The sequence below is a fragment of the Bos javanicus genome, chromosome 7, assembly GCF_032452875.1.
Source record: "Bos javanicus breed banteng chromosome 7, ARS-OSU_banteng_1.0, whole genome shotgun sequence".
NCBI lineage: Eukaryota > Metazoa > Chordata > Mammalia > Artiodactyla > Bovidae > Bos > Bos javanicus.
Genome location: NC_083874.1, coordinates 26716017 through 26741061, shown reverse-complemented (window position 1 = coordinate 26741061; position 25045 = coordinate 26716017). Strand labels below are relative to the sequence as shown.

General features: G+C 44.2%; 1 protein-coding gene across 2 annotated transcripts in view; it reads right to left on the bottom strand.

Moving 5' to 3' along the window:
- MARCHF3 (membrane associated ring-CH-type finger 3) overlaps positions 1–25045 on the bottom strand; it is a 156532-nt gene that overhangs the window by 2054 nt on the left and 129433 nt on the right. For both annotated transcript variants that reach the window (XM_061422920.1, XM_061422919.1), the window contains one exon: positions 5350–5559. In XM_061422920.1, coding sequence (XP_061278904.1) covers positions 5350–5559 — 210 coding nt within the window. The remainder of the gene's footprint in view (positions 1–5349; positions 5560–25045) is intronic.

The following is a 25045-nucleotide window of genomic DNA, read 5'->3' as shown; positions in this document are numbered from 1 at the left end:
GTATAGCTAGATGTCTAGGTAGGAGAAGGCAATGGCAACCCACTCCAGTACTCTTGCCTGGAAAATCCCATGGATGGAGGAGCCTGGTAGGCTGCAGTCCATGGGGTCGCACAGAGTCGGACACGACTGAAGCGACTTAGCAGCAGCAGCAGCAGCAGCAGATGTCTAGGTAAGTGCTCGGGAAGAAGGTGCCCATGACCTCAGGATGACAAATTATTCAAGGGACACCTGTTTAACCACCTGGGCTAGGTGAGTCATGGTGATCCTAGTTCAGGGTCCCTGTTGGCCAAAGTGGACTGACCCTATGGTTTAGCTCAGTGTTTCTGGAAGATCATGCAGACTCTTGATCAGAAAGGGCCTGTCTTCATGGAAGGATCATGAAATCCAAGGCCACTCACTCAAATTTCTTAGGGTAGAAAGCAGATACCACAGACAGAATGCCAGAGAGATTTCAGTATGAAAATATAAGCTTTTAAACTCACACAGATGTGCTTTTCTCCAAAAAGCTCTGAACATGCCAGAGTGGATCAGAGGTTTTTTTTTTTTTTTCTTTTTCTGTTTTTAAAGCTTGATTCTCTTATATCTGTTCCGTCCTGCCGCTGCCTGGTGCTACTCATGAATTTAAGAGGCAGGCTGGAAAACGTGCTGATCAGGGCAAAGGGCAGGGAAGGGGTAGGGAACAGACAAGCACTAAAGAAGAGCTGGGGCAGTACAAGAAATCTGGAATCTGGAAATATTACAGGAAAGCTGGATTTGAAATCTAGCCCCTCCGTCGGGATGGTAATGAACTGCGCATGCTCAGTAAGTCCGGGCACAGCGGCAGCTGCGCGCAGTAGGGGGCAGGCAGTGGGATACCTCGTTTGTAAAATGTGAATAATGATATCAGAGATAATGCATAAAAAGCACGCTGCCATTTCCACATGTTAGTGTTCTTGGCCTGTTATTTCTGGCAGGTTAAATCTGAAAAGAAGATAATTTTGCAACACTCCTTCTTAGATACAGGAAGGTGGGGGAAAAAAAGAAAAAGAGAGATTGGGCTATTTCCTCTAAAGCCTTGCTCTCAGTGTGGCCATAAAGGATGCACCACCTGGGAGCTTGTTAGAATATAACAGTTGTGGGCTCCACCCAGACATGGGGAATCAGAGCCTGCATTTTAACAAGATCCCCAGGTGATTCGCATGTACATTCAAGCCTGAGAAGCACTGCTTCAAGGAACTAGGGAGTCCATGCCTTAGCAGGCCTCTCAGCTCCTTGGCTGGGAAGTACAAAAATAAGACCCACTTGTTCAGACAAACAAATGAGACCTTACTACGCATTCTTCTATCTTAATTGCTGTTCACCACCACGGTCTGCAGGCGAATTCAATCAATAAGAAAGCATCATATGAAGATGACACTGCGTCAGAGATAATGAAGGTAGGTGCAGAGCGCAGGGATCATGGGTCTGCAGTTGCCCTGGATCGTCCTGGCTCTGGTCTCTAAGCGTGCCAAGACACTCCCTCCCCTCAGTGGAACAGAACAAGAATAAGACAGGTTTGATTTAGAGAAATAAAGAGGCAGTGAGGGTAAAAAAATAAAGGAAAAAAGAAGCTATGGCAGTAGTAACACTGGGAATTTCATTTAGATATTTATTAAATTTCTGAGGTTTTAAAGAAAAAGGAGGAAGAAAGAGTACGGGGCCACTATTCTAAAAACTACTCTTTATGGGATGGGTTTCTTAAAGTGTCTTCATTTTTTTCATCCAAAGGCTATTTATTGACCTCCGGTCACGGGCAAGGTCTGTACAGAGTTGCAGTCATGTGCATGGCACACAGAGGGCTGGCACGTATTAGCATCACCTCTCCCCTAGAGGCTTCCCCCGTGACTCAGCGGTAAAGAATTAGCCTGCCAATGCAGGAGACGTGGGTTTGATCCCTGGGTTGAGAAGATCCCCTGGAGAAGGAAATGGCAACCTGCTCCAGTATTCTTGCCTGGGAAATCCTATGGACAGAAGAGGCTGGTGGGCTACAGTCCACGAGGTCACAAAAGAGTCAGACTCGACTTAGAAAGTAAACAACAATAGCTCCCCAAGGTGGGGGTGACTGGCTAAGGCCGAACGTTTGCTGTAAAGTCATGGCATGATTTGGGAAATCTCATTAGGAATTTTGATTCTGCCCTTTCTCTTTGGAGTTCATGGTGTGACTGAAGTATCTGGATGAGGCCAGGGCTGTAGAAGTTGTCTTCCCAGAATGGGGCCTGACCTCTGATCTGTGATGGTCCTGTGGAAGACAAGACGGCGGTGAGGGACTGAGTCAGCCACACCGGCTCTTGCTGGACACCCTCAGGGTGTGTCTGAACCCATCAGGAGCCTTGCCAGGACAGCATTCTATTCAAGCTTTCCCCTCTGTAAAGAGAATTTAAATGATTGACCCACGGGACTGGGAGTCAGCCAGAAAGGCTGGATCATTCATTCCTTTCGTCTGGTGATTTAATCAGTTGCCACCGAGACTCAGTAGATGGCGGGACCTCCTGGGAGGGGGCGGTGGTCACTGCACGTGGGCACGGCTACACTGGGCTAATGCAGATCCTCTGTGGACACTTTTTGAACTCTTCACGTGGACTCAGTGCTCACCTACTTGTGTCTGTCCACAGACTTCAAATGGTTTGTGGCATGCACAGTAATGTTTCTGGGGCACCTCTTCCCTCCAGCTGTCAGGGTGGAGGTGACCGAGGTCTTGGCCTCCTGGGTGCCAGACACCTGTGTGTCAGAGCAGCGGATTCCAGAAGGCAGAACTCCCTGAGTCTGTCAAGCCTGGCCCGGTGGGGGCGCTGAGCTCCAAATGCACCTTTGGGCGAGCAGCGTGGGTGCGGGTCCCTCTGACAGCGCCGGCGAGGCCCTTCTGGGAAGGTTCCTCCGGGGAGAGCCGGGCTGGGACTGACACCGTGTTTGTTTATCTAAGACATTTTCACAGCATATTCTCCTTAAGTTTGACAGCTTGTTTACGATGGGTTTCTGCTGCAGGGCAGTTTCCAAGTGCTGTCAGCTTCTGAATTAAGGCTCTTGCCAGGCCCGCTCAGTACAGCATTTATCTGGGAAGGAGTTAGTCTAGATTCAGTAACCTATCGCTGAGCTGTGGCCGCTGTGAGTTTTTCACATGAAAGGGGAGAAACGCCTGTATTTCCCTCCAGTTGCTCTTCGTTTTATAGAGGAGGGAGGGAGAGTGTGAGATGGGGGAGCACAGCAGCTGGGGGAAGAGAGCCCATGCCTCTGCTGAGTGCCCCGATAGATGTTCCCGAAGTTATCCCACCTCATCCTCACAACAGTTGACCCAGGGGTCAGCAGTCATTTCCTCAAGTCTGTGCATAAGGAGAGGGATGATCAGAGAGGTTAGGGACCCTGTTTGAAGTTACACAGCTATTCGGATGCTAAATCTTGGGTTTAAACACAGAGCCTTTGGATTCTGAAGGCATGTGCTTTTTTTTTTTTTTTACCATGCAGCGCTGCCTCTTGGCAGCATTTCTGGAGTGAAGTATGTCATCCGTCTCCTGAAAGAGCCACTCCAGGGACCTTTCCCACCCAAACCTTCCTTTCACCTGAGATGAGATATGAAACAGGATAACATCCATTTTTCTCTGGGTAATCTCTTTCCTTCTTTTTGCCCACTCCCTCCCCCTTTTTTTTCCCTTCCCGTTAGGTAAGTGTATGCTTACAAAGGAGATTTTCAAAAAGGCCTTAACTTAATTTGAATGTCCAGCATTTAAGACTACATCTTCATTCAACCTTCATCTTAGGAACTTATACAAGAAAAATGAGAGACTAGCAAACTTCCAAACATGGTAAAACTTACACTTAATTGTTTTCCAAAGTGCTCTCCCACATACGCTTTCACATCAATCCCCTAAGGCCAGGAGAAGCTGGTAGGATGGGTATGACTCTCATCCCCACTTTACAGATGAGAACATTGAGGCTTGGAGAGGGGAAATGACTTTTCCAAGGTGGTGCGAGACTTAGACACTAGTGGACAGACAATTTAGTTTCTTATTTCTAATCCTCTTCCCACAACACTGTCCTTGCAGCTTCTGAGTCAGCCTGATTGCTTGATTCACAGTGAATCAAGACACAGTTTAGAAGCGTAGATGTTTAGAGGAGACAATTAAAGTTTTGGTTGAGGGCTTTATTAGGCTGGGAAAATGAATGCCTCCCTTAACCAGAAGACTCCCATAAAGTTCCAAGCACCGAAATACTCCTTATGTACCCAGGCTCAAGTCATGCCCCTTTTACTGAGACTGAAATGCATCCCCCACTTAGCACCTGAAACTCTCACCTGAGAGGAGGCACAGAGCTGGACAAGAGGAAAGGGCAGTGAGCAGGGGGTTGTGGTCAGCGTGGTAGGGATGGTAGCTGGTGGCACAGGGCTTGGGATACAGGGTAAGGCAGCAGGTGTGAGCACCGTAAGCTTCACATGCTGACACTGTGCTGCAGAGATCGAATGGGACAGCCTAGACAGGAAATACATATTGAATAACAACGGAGCGTGCTCAGATTAGAGATGAGCAGGCACATGCCGGGAAGCGGGGGGGCCCGGTTTCTGAAAACCATCTAGAGGACTATGACATTCTTCCCTGCAGGTCTCACAGGGAAGCGTCAAGAGAGAGCAAATGCTGCCCCCTCTTTGTGGGTGCTGCCAACTGGTACCCAAGCAATCACGAGGTTAATTAAAACAATAAAAAACCAGAGAGGGTTAAAATTTTTGTCCTTCTATCCAGCAGGAACACTTATTGGGAAATGGTTTTTCTTTAGTGGTAGCTTCTCAGCTAGATGAATTAGTGGTTTTATGGGCAGCAGAATCAATGTCCCAACCCAGAATAATCAGCAGGCGAAGTGCATCTCCTCGTCCAACAAAGACTTTAGGCCTTGTCAGGACGAAAGGAGAAAATAACCAGCAGGAGGATTCATGATCTGTGGGGGCAGCAATAGCAACAGTGGCCAAGCACGTCATTCATCACGTACATCATACACCACAAGCCTGGCAAAAGTGAGGAGCGTGAACAAGAGAAGGAAGATGCCAGGCCTGCTCACAGAAGAATGCCTGGCTGTGAGAGGGGAGGAATGCCCAGGGTGTATGCCTTTGACTGATGAACTCTCAGAAGCTGGGGCTTTTTCTTTGCTTCATCTGCTCTTCCCAGCAGTGCACATACATGTACACACACACACACACACACACACACACCCCGAATCACTATCACCAGCACTTAATGCTCTTGTGCTTCCAGGCAGGTGAGATGAGCTACAGACAAGAAGGAAAGCCGTGCCAGCCGGGTGCTGCCAGCTCCCACCGGCCGCAATCCCCGGGCTCCGGGCCATACTTACTAGTGTCCAAAAGAGGTAAATAGTGAAGAGTGCAACAGTGAGTGCAATCAGTCCGACGGCTTCGAGCCGACTGCTAAAGTGCAGGTGGTCCACAGCGCCCCGCAGGCAGAGCCAGCCCGAGATGGTGGCCAGCGGGGTGATGAACAGGAAGCACACCATGTCTCCAAACAGAGTCCGCTTCTCGTGCTGGGGACCTGGGTTTCTGAGCCACTGCCAGGGGAAGGGAGACAGAGAAAAGCAGCGACAAGGTTAAACACCAGGGAGGGGTGGAGACATGCTACTCTGAGGTTGTATTTGTCTTCAGCATCTGGAAAGGGCACCTCTGACCTGTTCTGAGATTACATGGAAGCAGTAAGGGCTCGTTCCCAGCCCTGTCCCATCAATAGTAGTGATGATGATAATAGTAATGACAATAAAAGCATCCTTGCTGTAGATGTCCTGCTGGTTTTGAAAAGAGTTCAATGATTATTATTATTAGGAATCACAATGACCCTATGGGGAAGGCAGAGAGAATGTTATCTTTGAAAGGTAACTGAGGTGCAGGAGGTGCTGTAGTGTCCCAGAGCTTTCCTGGGTCTTGACTCTGGGAATGTGTGCAGGAAAGGGTTAACTTAGCCCACGCTGCACCCACATTGCTCAAATCCTGCACATTTCTAAGACCTGTTTTTCTTTTTTTTTAAGATTGGATCCTAAGAAAAGAGCTCTAAGTCCTTGTAATAATGTGCCTGATAAGAGTGTTTTTGCATGCCTGAGGCCTTGGGCCACACGGTGCCAGGGAAAGCAGATAGTTTATGCCAACGGTGTGATTTACGTTGAACACCTATTTTTGCTCCAGGGGCTGGAGTCTGAGTAGCTGAGGTCTTTCACGCGGGCGTTGCATATCTTATGTGACTGACCCTAATAAACGCCCTGGACACCAAGGTTCGGGTGAGCATCCATGGTTGATAGGGCCCTGCACACATTGTTATAAACTATTGCTATAAAAATTAGGGACATCTGTGTGATATTGCTGGGAAGGGACATCTGGGAGCTTGTGCCTAGTGCCTCCTGGACTTTGCCCTGGCATCTTCTGCCTCTGTTGATTTTAATTGGTATCCCTCTGTTGTCGTTCATTGTAACCGTGAGTATAAGAGCTTTTCTGGGTCTTGTGAGTCCTAGTCAGTCACTGAGGGTGGTCTTGGGGAAGGAGACTCACCTGTACTCCATCAACTCCATAATGCCCCTTCCCGTATATTTTAGGAGCCTGGATCTCCTACTTAGGACTGTCTCTGATATCTTAGACTTCCCTGGTGGCTCAGACAGTCTGCGTACAATGTGGTAGACCCGGGTTCGATCCCTGGGTTGGGAAGATCCCCTGGAGAAGGAAATGGCAACCCGCTCCAGTACTCTTACTTGGAAAATCCCATGGATGAAGGAGCCTGGTAGGCTACAGTCCATGGGCTTCGCAAAGAGTCAGACACGACTGAGTGACTTCACTTTCACTTTCTGACTTCTTAATTGTGCTACCATCTTGACTGAACCAATTCCAAAAAGGGTGGGGAAAACATCAGCTTGTTGAAAGACTAGAGATGAGCATTCCTGCAGGATAGGAACAAGGTTGTCCTCCCACTTGGGGAATTGCTGAATGTCTGCTGAGATGTTTTCCATAATCCATCTAGGAAAAGTCATGTTTATGTATCGATGTCAGTGCATATTGGTAAGGAGGCCAGGTTGCTTTCCTTCAGATTAGCATGGAAACATGCCCAAGTAATTTCTCATCTCACTACCCCATCTAGCAATGACGGAGGCCAAGGAGTCCAGAGAATGAGTCAGGTGAGATGGGAGAGATGCTGGCTGACTGTCTTCCACCTCTTCTCAGGGGCCAGCAGTGCTGTGGGCCGCTGAGAAGTTACCCCAAGGGGCCAGCACAGTGGTTCCTTCAAAACCATTGGTAGGAGGGAAGGGACAAAGACAGGGGAGACTGGAGAGAGGGAAGGCTATATTCAAGGGCAGACCCAGAAGACACAGGAGCTGCAGAGAAGGCGAGGGAACCAGGAAAGAGCTGTGTATAGGCCAGCAGAAGCCTCAAGAGTGAGCCCAAGAGGTGGAAGCTCAGAGGGACAGAAGGCAGTTTGCTGTTCAAGGAAGGAGCAGACTTTCCTTGAATGTTTGCCTGAGGCAAATGGTAAATGACCCCAAATGCCTAAATTACCCCTTTCCAGTGACAACCCACTTTTTAAATTAATTAATTAAACTTATTTGGCTGTGCCCGGTGAGCAGGGGTCAAACCCTGGCCCCTTGCATTGGGAGTGCAGAGTCTTAGGCACTGGGCCTAAGGAAGTCCCTGACATTCCACTTTAAAAATGGCTGAGATGCTGAAAGAAGTCACCTCAGTTCAAAAGTGGACCTGGATAAATATTAAAACGTAGATAATGGGGAGTTGGCTTGTCTGCGAATATAAACACAGTGTTATAAAAATTTAACACAAATACCCAAACGATCAGGTGCAAACAGTATTAACCTCACTACGTGTTGTCGTGCTACCTCAGACATCTCAGCAGCTTCAAAGAAATTCAAAGAGCTCTTAGTAATTAATGTTTCCTTATCTAAATACTGGCAATATTTCTGTGAAGTGGAGAGTAGCAACGAGATACTGTTATCCCCACTTTACAGAGGCTCAGCAAGGGAGAATGACTGCTCCGGGTGATACTGAGAGGGGATCAGGGTCTCTACTCTTGTTCAGATGTCCTGCCAGTGAAATATTTAAAAACCGAAGTGGCAAGGCATTCAGAAATCCAGATTCTTAAACACTAGTGCTGACCTAGCAGCAACCTGACTCCCCCAGTAGCTTAGACTTTCCCAGGAAGTAGATCTGGGAAGCTGGCCTGTTTTGCTCTGTGCCCCCACTTGCTGGAACGTAGTAGGTTCTCAATAAATTTGCGACAGGTGCGCAGACAAGCTTACTTCATTGGCTAAGACCCCCCGGCACCTCCCCAGTTTCTGTTCCTTGGGAATTCTGAACATGTTTTATTAAACCTAACTTAGCACTTTATGTAGGAGAAGGCAATGGCAACCCACTCCAGTCCTCTTGCCTGGAAAATCCCATGGACGGAGAAAGCCTGCTAGGCTGCAGTCCATGGGGTCGCTAAGAGTCGGCACGACTGAGCAGCTTCACTTTCACTTCTCACTTTCATGCATTGGAGAAGGAAATGGCAACCCACTCCAGTGTTCTTGCCTGGACAATCCCGGGGACGGGGGAGCCTGGTGGGCTGCCATCTATGGGGTCACACAGAGTGGGACACGACTGAAGGGACTCAGCAGCAGCAGCAGCAGCAGCACTTTATGTGGCCCGTGACACTGCTCACCGAAATGACTCAGGTATGCAAGGAGGTGATTATGGATCACTGCAGAACTCTGCCTGATGCACAGTAAATTGCAGAGGCAAACTAGAAATTACTATTGTTTATTCCCAGTTTCCTATTTTCTAATTGTTCTTTGACCTTTTATATTCCTAAAAGATTTCCGGGTCATTTTTTATGTCTATGACCACAAGGGCCTGGATTCTGCATATCATTAACACTATATATATATATATATTTTTTTTTTTTTTTTTGCTCACTTTACTCTTTGTGTTGTTTGGGTCATATTTAGGTATGAAGTTCTTTTTTTAAAATTAACTACTTAACTGATTCTTGGCTCTGCTGGGTCTTGGCTGCTGCACTCGGGCTTTCCCTAGTTTCGGGAAGCGGGGGCTAATCTCTAGTTGTGGTGCGCAGGCTTCTCATCGTGGCGGCTTCTCTTGTTGGGGACCGCAGGCTCTAGGCACGCAGGCGTCAGGAGTTGCAGCGCGCGGGCTCAGTAGTTGTGGTGCACGGGCTTAGTTGCTCGAGGCATGTGGGATCTTCCCAAACCAGGAATTGAACCCATGACCCCTTCTTTGGTGGTCAGTTTCTTAACCACTAGACCGCCAGGGAAGCCTAGTATGAAGTTCTTCAAATAGGTACTGTTACATTAAAATCTGTGACTTCTTCAGAATCCTAAGTACAATTTCTCTCTCACAAATGCAGGCCTGTGAATAAGACCACTAGCAATATCTGTTGTTGAGGAAAAATTCGCCTTGTGCCATGGTAAGACCCTCTGCCAATGTGTCCAAAAAGTTGATACAGGATATTTAAACAGAGTTTGTAACAGAGAGAATGTGATTTTGCCTCCAGTTCCAGCAATAGGGGATTGTCTAAATACAATATGGAATTTTCTTAAAACAGACTTCTATAGAGTAATCTCAAGTGATAACGTGTATTTTGTATTTACTGACATGATATATTGCTGAACAAGAAAAGAATGCTACTAGACAGAATTACAGTATGACCCTATGTATGTAGTGATACATCTACATGCACGTGAACATTTATACTTACACAGATGTAGTGAATTTGCATAGACAAAGACCAGAAGGATCCTAGCAAAACAGTTGCTGTTCTTGGTAGTGGAATCAGAATGGTCTTTAACTTTTTTCCTTTTTGTATGTATATTCATGTTTTTCTAAAATGAACATGGATTACCTGTGCAGTTATGTACAAAACATCCAGAGAGAGAGAGAGAGAGAGGAAAGGGGGGGTGGAGGGAGAGAGATCAAGAGACAGGAGGAAGTCAGGCGAGTCAGGTGTTTACAGCACAGCAAACTATAGCAATAAAATAAACTATTACTGAGTCAAGGCTGGGGCAAGCCAGTGCTAGACATTTGGAGTTTTTTGTGCAATAGCTCATTGAGTCTTCACAATAACTTTGTGAGGCAGATTCCTAACATTATCCCCAATTTACAGATACAAACACTGGGGACAGAATTTAGCGATGTACCTAACGATAGATAGCAAGTGTTGAGATCGAAACCAGCCTCACTGGTCTGATCCTTGCTTTCCATATTTATGTTTTCTTTCTGCACCAAGTGATATTTGGGTGTGTGCATGAGTGAGTGTGTGTGTGTGTGTGTGTGTGTGTGTACACCTGCACATGTACAGGTGTTTTGCAGACTTTCGGCTAGCTGGGATATGTAAGTCCTGCTGTTTTCTTGGTACATCACATAACTGAATGGTTGGCTGGCCAGGATGTTATCACGGTAACTTTATAAAATTTGCTTAGGCTGCTGTTCTGTTCTTTGTTAATTCTTTTACCACACAATAATACTCTGGGTGTTTAATCTCAGCTACATTATCATGCATTTTAGCTTAATTCATAATAGGCAAAAGATTGATCTCAACTATTGTTCCATTGTGTTTCTTGCTTTTTATATGTCTTCTGCCTCTCTCTTACCAGTTATACTTATTTAACATAAAGTATTATCCCTGTTCTGTAGTAGCATCTTTGTGTCCCATACATTCAGTAAAGAGCAGACAGAGGCAGAACGGCAGGTTTGTTTGTATGTCCAGTCTTCCCACTGACTTGAGGTGGTCCTTACCTTTAAATCACTGGCATTTTATAGCACATTCAGCATTCAGAGGCTGAATGAATGACAGTAACTTATGTTTACATGTTAACTCAGATCTTACAATATGCCAAGCACCATCATATATGCTACATGTAGTAATTTATCCACTCTTCAATAACCTCTGAAAGAGGTACCATTATTAACATTAGTGTTTTATATTAATAGGGAAACTGAGGCATGCAGAAGTTACATAAGTTATAGAAGTTTGACCTTGTCTTGATCTATGTAGTCTAGCTCCAAAGATTGTACTCCCATTGTATCTTCATTCTCAAAAAAAAAAAAAAAAAAAAAAAAGGTTGGGGTGTAGGAAGGGTGGGTGGATAAAGGGGAGAAGAGGAAGAGGTTTGCACCTTAACTGGTTTTATTACTGCAAGAAGGAATATTTACTTATCATGGTTCCCCTGGTGTGCTCAGTCATGTCTGACTCTTTGTGACCTTGTGGACTGTGGCCCACCAGGCTCCTCTTCCATGGGATTTTCTAGGCAAGAATATTGGGGTGGGTTGCCATTTCCTTCTCCATGGTTCCCCTGAGTGAAATACCAATTAATTTATCCTGCTGCTTGTGGACAGTTTTTGTAGCTAAATAGTCTTTTCTTTTTTTTGAGGGGTGTCGGTGCAGCTTGTGGGATCTTCGTTCCCCAACCACAGATTGCACCTGGGGCTCTTGCAGTGAAAGCTTGGAGTGAAACCACTGGACAGCCAGGAAATTCCCTAAAATATCATTCTTAAAGAGTCTTTAGTTTGATCTTAGTCCTCAGCTTGTACTTGGTGGTTAGTTGTATTTTTAAGACCGGAGGTCAGTGATGGAGAATGCTCATTTGTATGGCCTCTTTTGCCTTGGCAGGCCCATCTACATGGCTGCCAGGGGATATGTGGGCAGCCAGGGGCACCTTCCTGGCTTTTGTTCTCTGATTCCATCAAAATCATAAAGCAGAGAGATTTTACCGTTGAAAGCCCTAGCAGTGAGCTGGCTTTTTTTGTGTGTGTGTGTGTGGGGGGGGCTCTCATTCCAATCATTGGCTTATTCCCAAATGATGAGATTAATCTACTCTTGGAAATAGGTACAAAAGTCAACCAACCAACCAACCAAATGAAACAAAACAGAAACCTCCACGGTAATGAGCAGTGTAGGGCCCGAGACAGCAGAGGGAATCGAAGCAGCATTGCACTGCCAGGGACACAGTGTCATTCACTGGCTGTAAATGGATATCCAAGCTGAGCCAGGCACTAGTGGTTATTTGCAAGGTGGGTTAACTGTGGGTTCAGTTCTAATTACAGTGGCAATTTGTTAAATCCCTTACTGCTGGGGAGGAGTGAGGGGGTGCAGTGCTACAGGACATTAGATTCTGCCTCCCAGACTCTGAGTTAATCGGCTTTAATCCCCAAGGTGGACAGGACATTTTGCAGGTCAGTTTGTACTGGAACCAGATTACACTCTGGTGGCTAATAGCTCCGATCGATTACAACCTTCCCCATAAATCTCCTTAATGAGAAACCATCATGAGAATGAAAGAAACTGATAGGAGGGATAATAACCGATAGAACCATAACAAATTTATAGGGTAGAAAAACAGAAAAAAGAAGGCCTGATCTCAGAATGTTTACTCACTTGGCCTGAGTGTCTCCTGTTAATCTGACACTTGGTAGAGTTATTCACCAAGTGCTTGCCTTTCTTGGAATGAGGCTTCTTGAAGCCCAACACAACACAGCCTGCATGAGCTGTCTGGCTTGCCCAGAGAGCTGCGATGGGAAAGGGGCAGTGCAAAGACCAGAAGACATGTGACAGGTCCTCTGTGTGATTTAGAACTGAAGATGAAACTCAAAAATCACATATTTCAGTTAACTTGAAACATAGCAGAAAACAAAACCAAACAAACTCCCACCAGTGTTTTAAATCCCTGAACTTTGCAGTCTGTCAGTGAATTTCCAGGACAGTTGAAGCTGCTCAGAAGGAGATTCTGACTCTGGGGAAGCTAAGGAGATGCTCGCTTCAAATGTCCATCAACCCCGGCTGCAAGCAACATACCTCAAACGAAAACTTCACAGATGATTTGCTCATGACTCTAAATGCAAATCTCCAGGCTTGGCCTCTCTCCAAAGCTCCAGATGTGTATATCCAGCAGGCCACTCCACAGCTCCACTTACATGACTAATAGACAACTCAAACTCCCTAGACCACTGGGGAAATCCCCAAAGCTGAACACTTGATTTAGCATGGATGTCATCAACAAAAGAGTCCAAAATGCAGTACTTGGATGCAATCTCAAAAACAACAGAATGATCTCTGTTCATTTCCAAGGCAAACCATTCAATATCACAGTAATCCAAGTCTATGCCCCGACCAGTAATGCTGAAAAAGCTGAAGTTGAACGGTTCTATGAAGACCTACAAGACCTTTTAGAACTAATACCCAAAAAAGATGTCCTTTTCATTATAGGGGACTGGAATGCAAAAGTAGGAAGTCAAGAAACACCTGGAGTAACAGGCAAATTTGGCCTTGGAGTATGAAATGAAGCAGGGCAAAGGCTAATAGAGTTTTGCCAAGGGAACGCACTGGTCATAGCAAACACCCTCTTGCAACAACACAAGAGAAGACTATACATATGGACATCACCAGATGGTCAACACCGAAATCAGATTGATTATATTCTTTGCAGCCAAAAATGGAGAAGCTGTATATAGTCAGCAAAAACAAGACTGGGAGCTGACTGTGGCTCAGATCATGAACTCCTTATTGGCAAATTCAGACTTAAATTGAAGAAAGTGGGGAAGACCACTAGACCATTCAGGTATGACCTAAATCAAATCCCTTATGAGTATACTCTGGAAGTGAGAAATAGATTTAAGGGACTAGATCTGATAGACAGAGTGCTTGATGAACTATGGACAGAGGTTTGTGACATTGTACAGGAGACAGGGAGCAAGACCATCCCCAAGGAAAAGAAAAGTAAAAAAGCAAAATGGCTGTCTGAGGAGGCCTTACAAATAGCTGTGAAAAGAACAGAGGTGAAAGGCAAAGGAGAAAAGGAAGGATATACCCATTTGAATGCAGAGTTCCAAACAATAGTAAGGAGAGATAAGAAAGCCTTCCTCAGCAATCGGTGCAAAGAAATAGAGGAAAACAATAAAATAGGAAAGACTAGAGATCTCTTCAAGAAAATTGGAGATACCAACGGAACATTTCATGCAAAGCTGGGCTCAGTAAAGGACAGAAATTGTATGAACCTAACAGAAGCAGAAGATATAAGAAGAGGTGGCAAGAATACACAGAAGAACTGTATAAAAAAGATCTTCACGACCCAGATAATCATGAAGGCATAATCACTCACATTCACCTAGAGCCGGACATCCTGGAATGTGAAGTCAGGTGGGCATTAGGAAGCGTCACTACGAACAAAGCGAGTGGAGGTGATGGAATTCCAGTTGAGCTATTTCAAATCCTAAAAGATGATGCTGTGAAAGTGCTGCACTCAATATGCCAGCAAATTTGGAAAACTCAGCAGTGGCCACAGGACTGGAAAAGGTCAGTTTGCATTCCAATCCCAAAGGAAGACAATGTCAAAGAATGCTCAAACTACTGCACAATTGCACTCATCTCACACGTTAGTAAAGTAATGCTCAAAATTCTCCAAGCCAGGCTTCAGCAATACGTGAACCACGAACTTCCAGATGTTTAAGCTGGTTTTAGAAAAGGCAGAGGAACCAGAGATCAAATTGCCAACATCCTCTGGATCATCAAAAAAGCAAGAGAGTTCCAGAAAAACATCTATTTCTGCTTTATTGACTATGCCAAAGCCTTTGACTGTGTGTATCACAATAAACTGTGGAAAATTTTACAAGAGATGGGAATACCAGACCACTTGACCTGCCTTTTGAGAAACCTGTATGCAGGTCAGGAAGCAACAGTTAGAACTGGACATGGAACAACAGACTGATTCCAAATAGGAAAAGGAGTACGTCAAGGCTGTATATTGTCACCCTGCTTATTTAACTTATATGCAGAGTACATCATGAGAAATGCTGGGCTGGAAGAAGCACAAGCTGGAATCAAGATTGCCGGGAGAAATATCAATAACCTCAGATATGCAGATGATACCACCCTTATGGCAGACAGTGAAGAACTGAAGAGCCTCTTGATGAAAGTGAAAGAGGAGAATGAAAAAGTTGGCTTAAAGCTCAACATTCAGAAAACGAAGATCATGGCATCTGGTCCCATCACTTCATGGCAAATAGATGGGGAAACAGTGGAAACAGTGGCTGACTTTATTTTGGGGGGCTCCAAAATCACTGCAGATGGTGACTGCAGCCATGAAATTAAAAGATGCTTGCTCCTTGGAAGGAAAGTTATGACCAACCTAGACAGCATATTAAAGGCAGAGACATTACTTTTCCAACAAAGGTCTGTCTAGTCAAGGCTGTGGTTTTTCCAGTGGTCATGTATGGATGTGAGAGTTGGACTATAAAGAAAGCTGAGTGCTGAGGAATTGACACTTTTGAACTGTGGTGTTGGAGAAGACTCTTGAGAGTCCCTTGGACTGCAAGGAGATCCAACCAGTCCATCCTAAAGGAGATCAGTCCTGGGTGTTCATAGGAAGGACTGATGTTGAAGCTGAAACTCCAGTACTTTGGACAACTGATGTGAAGAGCTGACTCATTTGAAAAGACCCTGATGCTGGGAAAGATTGAGGGCAGGAGGATAAGGGGACAACAGAGGATGAGATGGTTGGATGGCATTACAGACTCAATGGACATGGGTTTGGGTGGACTCCGGGAGTTGGTGGTGGACAGGGAGGCCTGGCGTGCTGTGGTTCATGGGGTCACAAAGAGTCGGACACGACTGAGTGACTGAACTGAACACCACCTTTCTTTTCTGCAAGGCTCCCTATCAGGAAATGACACGACCAACCACCCAGTTGCTTAATCCTGTTTCCTTTCTGTGTCATACCCTGCAAATCTAGTCCTTCTGTAAGCCCCATCAGAACTCCTTCAACACACATCTGGAATCTCTGCTCCTCTCTCCATCTCCATTGCTGCCATCCCCAGGCCTCTGTCACTCTTATTTGGGAGGCAATTGCATTCCTGCTTCCACTCTGGTCACCTTCTAGTCCAAATCTAAAACAGCAGTCAGAGTGACCTTGTAAATACATAAACCAGACTACCTTGCTCCTTTGCTTAAAATTCTCCAATGCTTAGAATAAAGTCCAAACTCTGCCCTTCCTCTGTGTGTCTCCTATAACCTCTCCCCCTTCATTTCCAAATTTATACGTGGCTGTTCCCATGAGGGGAACAGGCTCTGACCATATTCTTGCACGGTTGTCTCCTTCTCATCATTTAGTTCAAAAATACTCCTTGCACCTCTGAGCATTACCTGGCTATATTTTTTATAGAGTGCATGACACTCTATGAAATGATGCTGTTTATCTATTTACCTGATTGCTTGTTTATTTTTTGCTCCCTGCTTCAGTGAGAGCTCCATGATGGTAGGACTTCATTTTTGTTCATTCTTGTATGCCTTGATCCAAGAACAGTACTGGAACACAGTAGATGCTTCATGAAAATGAATGAATATCTGAGATGCCAGTGGTCCTGACCAGAAATGACCCTACAGTATGTTAAACTAATCAAATTGGTCAGTGAGAAGAAACTCTGTTGGCTGGTAAACATCAAGTCCTGAAGTTCACCACTTTTAGCCTTCTAGTTTGGAGACAGAATTCCTTATATAGAAAGATGGTAACGATAACCCTGTATGCAAGACAGCAAAAGAGACACGGATGTATAGAACAGTCTTTTGGACTCTGTGGGAGAGAGAGGGTGGGATGATTGGGAGAATGGCATTGAAACATGTATAATATCATATGAGAAACGAATCGCCAGTCCAGGTTCGATGCAGGATACAGGATGCTTGGGGCTGGTGCACTGGGATGACCCAGAAGGATGGTATGGGGAGGGAGGTGGGAGGGGGGTTCAGGATGGGGAACACATGTACACCCGTGGCGGATTTATGTTGATATATGGTAAAACCAATACAATATTGTAAGGTAATTAGCCTCCAATTAAAATAAATAAATTTAAATTAAAAAAAAAAAAAAGGATTCCTTATATAGCACTCCTTTTCGGTTGCCAAGAAATATCTACAGTGTTTTGTTGCTACAAGGTGAAAAATCTTGTAGATTCTGTTCAAGTCATCATCTTTTTACCCTAAGATGTAAATAATCATGAAATATCATCCATTTTTCTATAGGTCATGAAATAGCATGAGAAATCCAGTAAATTATTCAAGGTCCTTTGTACTGTTTTAGTCACAGTTACTGTCTTATTTTTTTTCTAGAAAAAAAAAAACTACTTTGAAATATATGAGAAAAAGACAATACCAAGTGTCCATTTAAAAATTATACAACTTGAGTTCAATTAAAAATAGGTGCCCAGTGCCTATTATGTGCTGGGTATTTTTACTGAATTTAATGATACCAGATGGTTGTGTTATTCCCATTTTGAATTGGGTTATTAAGCCTCAGTGAGGTTAAATGACTTGTTCAAGGTTACACAGTAGAGGAGCCAGTATTTGAAATCTCCAGCCTACTGTTCTTTCATATCTTCCCTTCAGCTTGTTTCTGTGCTACAGGAAACCTTGATCCTCATTTTTGTCTGCTCTCCCAATGAGTAAGGTTGGAGAAGCAGCACTGAGCAGCCATAAAACATGGGATTGGAAGCAGGAGACAGGACCCTGCTTCCAGGTGTATCTTCTTGGTTCCCCCTTATGCTGTGTGAACTTCATTAAGTTCTATCACTTCTCTGGGGGAGTGAAAACGGGGGTCTCCCTCCAAGGAGTAAGGATGGCCCAGCTTTGAGGGGATGGGGAACACCCCTCGCTGGTTGTATAAACGTCCCACTTTTGTTCAAAACATCAGGTCCAGCTGTGGAGTGGATATGTCATCTCTCAGCCCTACTCTCTTCTGAGCTCCAGGCTCGTGGATCCCACTGTGCACTGAATCTCTCTCCGTTTGTGTGACAAACACCTCACCCTTCCCCAGGTCCACAGTGCAACACTGGGTTCTCCACCCCCCCCAACTCTCCCACAAACTGACTCCAGTTCCTCTCCCAGGTGGTTCCATGCCAGTCCACGCCAACACCCACAGGCTCCTGCAAACAACCTCCACCTCATTCTTATTCTCCCTTTCCTCCTTCCCCGCTCCCTCTACCCAATCTGTCAGCAGATCCTGATGTTCTGGAACACATCTTGGCACATTCACATCTCTCTCTAGGGCCACTACTCTTTACCAAGCCAGCCTCATCTTTCACTTGAACCGTGTAATAGTCACTTCACTCTTCTCGTCCTGTTACCCTAGAATCCAGGTTCTATAAAAGCAGCAAGATCACATCACTGCTCTTGCTTAAAACTCCCCATTGCACTTAGTCTAATGCCTCACTGTGGCTCACCAAGCCTGTGTGTTGTAGCCCCACTGTTTGTACCCTGGGCTCTACAGATCCCAAGGGGTCCAAGGATATGATTCATGGGATCTGTGATTTTACAATGGGGGGTGAAAATCACATCTTTATTTTCACAGCCTCTAACTGAAGTTTAGTATCTCATTCAGTTATGCAGAAAATCTTAGTGATATGAGCAGTACCTGTGACTGTATCCTACAGAAACCACAGATATCTCACACTAAAACTGTAGCAGATATCTTGACAAATTATACTTCATCGTCATTAGATCTGCTATAAGACGTGTTAAAGCAGCATCTATATTTTATGTCACAGCTTTGTCTTTTCAGTAGTTTTATAGCTGTATTATAATGTACAGAGAAGGCAATTGCACCCCACTCCAGTACTCTTGCCTGGAAAATCCCATGGATGGAGGAGCCTGGTAGGCTGCAGTCCATGGGGTCGCTAGGAGTCAGACACGACTGAGCGACTTCACTTTCACTTTTCACTTTCATGCACTGGAGAAGGAAATGGCAACCCACTACAGTGTTCTTGCCTGGAGAATCCCAGGGACGGGGGAGCCTGATGGGCTGCCGTCTATGGGGTCGCACAGAGTCGGACATGACTGAAGCAACTTAGCAGCAGCAGCAGCAGCATTATAATGTAATTGGTTTTCTTTGCATTCCTATGTATTTTATCTTGTGTGTGTTAAGTCACTTCAGTCGGGTCTGACTCTGCGATCCTATGGACTATAGCCCACCAGGCTCCTCTGTCCAGGGGATTCTCCAGGCGAGAATACTGGCTCTCCTCCAGGAGATCATCCAGACCCAGGGAATGAACCCATGTCTCTTAGGTTTCCTGCATTGCCAGGCAGTTTCTTTACCACTAGCACCATTTGGGAAGGCCTGTATTTTACATGATGAAAAACATGATTCTGAGAAGAGATCCACAGGCAGACTGCATCTGCCTATGGGATCCATGACAGAAAAGTTGAAGCACCTTGAAACCTAGCTCCGTTGACTCCTCAAACAGTGCTCCTTTGCAGTGTTGTTTTTTTTTCCTGTTTCAGAAACACTCAACTGGCCTGGCTCAGCGCCTTTGCAGTGGCTGCTCCTTCTGCCTGCCACTCTTCCCACATCTAGTTCCTTCTCATGGGACATCCCTCTGTTCATACATTACCTCTTCAGAAAGGCCTTCACAAACCCCCAAATTCCTTCTCCTCAGTCATCCTGTAACATAACAGCTTGTTTCTTCCTTCATAACTTGCATCACTATCAGAACTAATCTTTTTATTAACTTGTTTATTCCGTCCTTCTTTCTAGCAGGTAAACTCTGTTTGTATACAGTGTTCTGACCTGTTCACAGTTATATCCCATTTTCTAAAATGTTTGTGTTTGATAAATGTTAGTTGAAGAAATACATAAATCCTTCTTAACTTGGTGATCGCTTTTAGTAGAAATCAGATGAGTCTAACTGAAATATATACACACATATATAAAATCACTCCCCGTGACTCTTCTGATCAAATCCAGATAAGTAATTTTTGTCCCAGACACATGCTTAGCAGTTGTTCTGGGCTTCACAGCTGTGAATTGGCTTAAGTATACATCATATTCAAGGACACCCTAGAGATCTGTGATGCTCCCTGGAGGACTCAGGCCAATAAGCCAATTAAGGGGCTATAATGCTCCATAAATACTATATTTGTGTCTGGAACATTATAATTTGGCTTCAGCATTATTTGAACAACTGCTACACACACTCACACCAATGGTTTGAAATTTTCCAAAGATAAGATTAGCAGCATAGCAGGATTAGATGGCAAAATAATTTTGTATATTCACTTGAAATTCCAGATATAAGTAAAATGGGGAGTCATTTTTCTCTATTTTATATCACTGTGTAGAAGTGATCACAGCCAAATGCAGATTGTTTATCCAAAATACAAGACGATGCTACAGAATTATGTGGCATATGTGCTCCATATAAAGCCAGAAACATAAGATGAGATAAACAACCAAGAAAGCAGGAAGAGCAAGAAACCAGAAATTTGCAGATGAAATTAATAAAAAGCATAGAGCCAACAATAAAAATGATTACTCTGGAAGACAGTGGTTTTATACTGTGTAATCTATTACAAACAGGATACATACAGAAGCTCCAAGTTCCTGGAGCTCTTATGGGACCCCTGGCCCTCCAGCTGGTGAAGTTGCTGGCATCTAACACCCCTTCTGCTGGCCTGTGGTTGGAGCCCAGGATTCTGGAGCTTTAAATAATTACTTCCAAGAGAAAGACTGGATCACACAGTAAATGGTACCATGACAGGGTACCAAGTAAGAACCCTCAGTGGAACACTGGATAAAGTATGAGAATATGATAAATAACATGTGTAAGAATAATAAATACCTATTTTGAGAATCAGGGATGTTTAAAGGACTACAGAGGGAGAAATCAAATTTACAAGCAGATCCTCAAAATGGGACCACATTGAAAAACCAGTAGTGAAAAATCCTCATGTATTAAGAATATGAGTATGAAAACTCTTCCAAGCAGAGTGTGGTGGAGGAATTTCAATGAAATATGATCCATGTGCAAAATAAAGGACAGAAGAGACATTCTCACCAGGACCATATATTCCCAAAGTCAGCAAGGATGGGAACACTTTGAGAAGAGGAACTCTCTGCTAGATGGACGACTGTGAGAATAGAGGAAACTTCAGATTCACAGTGCTTACAGTCCAATGTTTTGCTGCCAAAAAGTTCCCCAAATATTTAGGGCCTGTCTGATCTTGCTGACATTGGACACATCCTAGCAACCAATGGATCTGGAATCCTTCAAGGCTCCACTTAAGACAATGGCTTAAGTTTACAAGTTGCAGTATTTGGCGGAACCTCTTTATTTTTGTTCGGCACTCTTGCCCTCAAATTTCAAAGGGAGCCCACCAGCCCACAATCCGGATTGTGCTATGAATACCATGCCCATGTTATCTAAGTTTTTCGTGATTTGTAAGATTTCAGACATGCTCTTCCTTAGCCTCCTCACATCCAAATGAAAAAGTCTCCCTCTTTCTGTCCAGGCCACCCCAGTCACCTGTTTTTCTGGCTCCCTTGGATTCTTCAGGGGGCTTTCCAGGCGGTGCAGTGGTAAAGAACCCACCTGCCAATGCAGGAGACATGTGGGAGACTTGGGTTTCATCCCTGGGTAGGGAAGATCCCCTGGAGGAGGGCATGGCAACCCACTCCAGTATTCTTGTCTGAAAAATACCATGGACAAGAGGAACCTGGTGGGCTACAGTCCATGGGGTCACAGAGAGTCGCACATGACTGAGCACACACACGTTGGACTTTTCAGATATACTTCATTGGGAATGGGTCCCAGAATATCAGACCACCAAATAAAAATACAGCACGGTGTTACATGAGGGGAGGGACCAGTTTCCTTTTTTGGCATGAGTTGTTTTGATTATGTTCAGTGTTTGTAGACCATTTTGCTACAAATCTCCCAGGGTTGCTTTCAAGGAAGACGTTCTTAAGGAGTTGTGGCAACGGCTGGATGTCAGGGGTCATGACGTCAGGGACTGGCATTTACAGAAGGCCAAGCAGGAGACCAGCCGGAAGGACACAACTGCTGTCTGGGGGAAAGCTCGACCCCAACCAGGGGACATTTCTAGCTTGAGTGACCTGAGACATGTGTCCTTGTGGCAGAACCAAGCGAACCACAGGAGAACCCAAGTTAATAACCAGCCCAGTGCTGTATGTGGGCAGAACTGAATCAGCAGCTGTCCCTTTAACACTAGCAAATCATATCCACTGTTGTGGATATCTGCAGAATTATAATGTGGCCTCCTCACAGAAGAAGGAATTTGCAGTGAAGCAATGAGAAGTTTCCCTTTTAAGGGTGCAAGAGACACTTTTGGACAGTCCATGTTCCCTTGCAGCCAACGTTACTGTTTGTGTAGGTCAAGGATGTTTGACCCTGGGTGCAGGGCTTCAGAAAATCTGACCCCTTTGTGACTTTATGTGAACACTGGGTGTCTGTGCATTTCAGGGGAGAGAATTCAAGCCTTGATCCTATTTTCAAACATGACTGAGGGGAAGCAGTGCTGTTCCAGAGCATTTTCCTAAACTGTCTCAAGACACTCTTTGGTCTGGTCCAGCTTTCTGAGCTTTGATAAATTTCAGAATATGGGCAGTAGGATGTTGATTACCTTCTGAGAATCCATATGGATTATCCATATCTCCTTAGACCTGGATTTAAGACAAAAACCAACCTAGGGCACAAACTGTGATATTTAAAAAATAAATTGTGTGGTTGTAGGGCAGCAGATTCATGAACACATCTAAATTAAAAGGCTTAAGGGAAAAAAAAAAAAGAATTTTACTGGACAAAGATGGCAAAATTTCAGGCAACATAAAATCAATGCATAATTATTTCTTCTCAATAAAAGTGAACAGGGTTTCATCACATAAACTGTGATAGGGAAAAGGTAAAACTTTAAAAGGGGAGTAAACCATCCACATCTCTGTGCCACTTTCTTCCTTTCGAAAATGGAGAAGGTTGGGGATGTTTCTGGTAGTCCAGTGATTAAGAATCCACCTTCCAAAGCAGGGGATGCAGGTTGGACCCCATATGCTGTGGGTCAGTTAAGCCTGCACAATGCAACTGCTGAACTTGTGTGCCACAGTGAAGATCCAGTACAGCCAAAAAAAAAAAAAAGTTTGTGTATACAAACAGTTGAACAGGAAAGTGGTACAGGGTAGAACAGGGGCATAGGGCAAAGACTCAGTAAATGACAGCAAGTAGGAAAGGAGGCAGAATATTAAGGTGAATAGAATGTGCAGAAGGAGTGAAAAATGATAGCAAGGGAGCTGAAGATATGTTTTCTATAAATTCTGACACTGGACCTTACAAACCTTATGCTGCCTGAAGGAAGCCAGTCTCAACTGCAGGGTTCCATTTATAGGAAATGTCCAGAACAGGCAGATGGATCCACAGAGACACAAAATAGATTCTTGGTTGCCTAGGGCTGGCGGGGGGTGCGGTGTGAAGGTAGGGCTATGAGGACTGCAGAGTTCAGGCTGAAGTGTGTGATATTTCTTTTTCAGGTGATGAAAATGTTCTAAAATTTCTGGGAACTACATGGTATATGAATTGTATCTGAATAAGTGTTCTAAAAATCTGAGACTGAAAAACACCCTTGGTAAAAATATTCTGAAGTGGCTTGTAGATTTCCCTAAAGAATCCCTTCTCTTGCATGAATTCTGATTTGCAGGTATTTCTTTCCACCTTGCCACAACTTCATCTAATAGGGTTATTCTTCAGATATATTTATCTGTCAGGTACGTCTTACAAACAGCTGAAAATGTGTATATATTTTGATGAACGAATGACTTCTGGGTTTCAACATTAAAGTCATAGCTTTTAAGCAGATGAGCCAGTGTTTAGAAAAATATTAGAGCCATTTTATTACTTTCATCTCTCATCCCTTTCCTCCCATCATCTACCAGCATTAATGCAAAGAGCTAGCCTTTGGAAGTAAGCAAAGTGTTAGGAGAGGTTGCATAAATTTCTTTTGGATGGTGAATATTTTCTCTTCATCTCCTGATTTCTGCTTTTATTGATTCTACACAGATGTAAGTCCTTAATGCCTATAAATTCTATTTTACAACTTTCCTGCAGTTCCTACCTGCCAGCAGCATTTCATATACTACATTAGCCATTTTTCCTCAGAGCCCTAAAAGATTCTGAACTTCACCATTTATGCCAACTTTCTGTCTCTAATAGCATTGCTGGAGATGAAGTGATGATAAAACAATGATTAGAAAATATTTCATTTTCTTCTTTTAATCTGACCTCAGTCTTTACAAACAGATCTTTTACACATTTTAATAAGGGGCATAGCTAAGAATTAAGCCTGTTTTTCAGTGTTCTAAACTAAAAGCTTTAAAGTGTTTTTCTTTCTCTTTCATGTTAGACACACACAAATATAACTTTGCTCTCATATATCCATCACAGCATAAACCTATCCCTCTAGCTTTGTAATAATGGACTGCAAAGAAAACAATTTTATCCCAGGCAATCTCACAGGGTTCCTCTTTCTTTATGAATGAAGGCAGGCAGCTCTGAGGTGCTGCACAGGAATATACATTTAGTGAACAATGGAGGAGGAACACAAAGCCACAAGACCTGACAGGATTTTTCTTATCTTTCCCCAAATTTGCTGCACCTGTCAAGAAACGGAAGCAAAGAACAGAGGCAATTATATAAATAATTCAAGAGAAAGACCAGTGTTTTCCTTCATGAGTTGCAAAATCAGTTTCACCAATCTGAGTTATGTAGATGACAGTGTCTAAAGAAATTCACCTCACACGTGTGTACAACCATATTATAACCAATTAACCTTCACAACCTGCTCCTGAAAGAAGGGAAAAGGCTCTTAAACATTTTGGGTTCACCAAGCTTTCTAATAACATCTCTCCTAGTAGAGACCTCGGAAGAAGTGAGTGACGTTATGATTCATGGAAATGAAGACAAATGCAGAGAAAGAGGAACTAGATGAAAAGGGAGAGAGACAGGGCATATAAAGTCCCTTGGAAATGAAGAATGACTTCTCTGGCTTCTAATAGGGTGGCATACCTCTGGGCTTTGTTTTCCAACAAGCCCAGAGTATCAGAAGCACAGAGAAGAAATGCCATTCCACTTGCCCAGCACACAGTCTGGCACAGCTCATTGTTGTGTTTTTAGTACACTTCATTTTTTAGAGGTGGTTTTATAGTCACAGCAAAATTGAGTGCACAGTACAGAGTC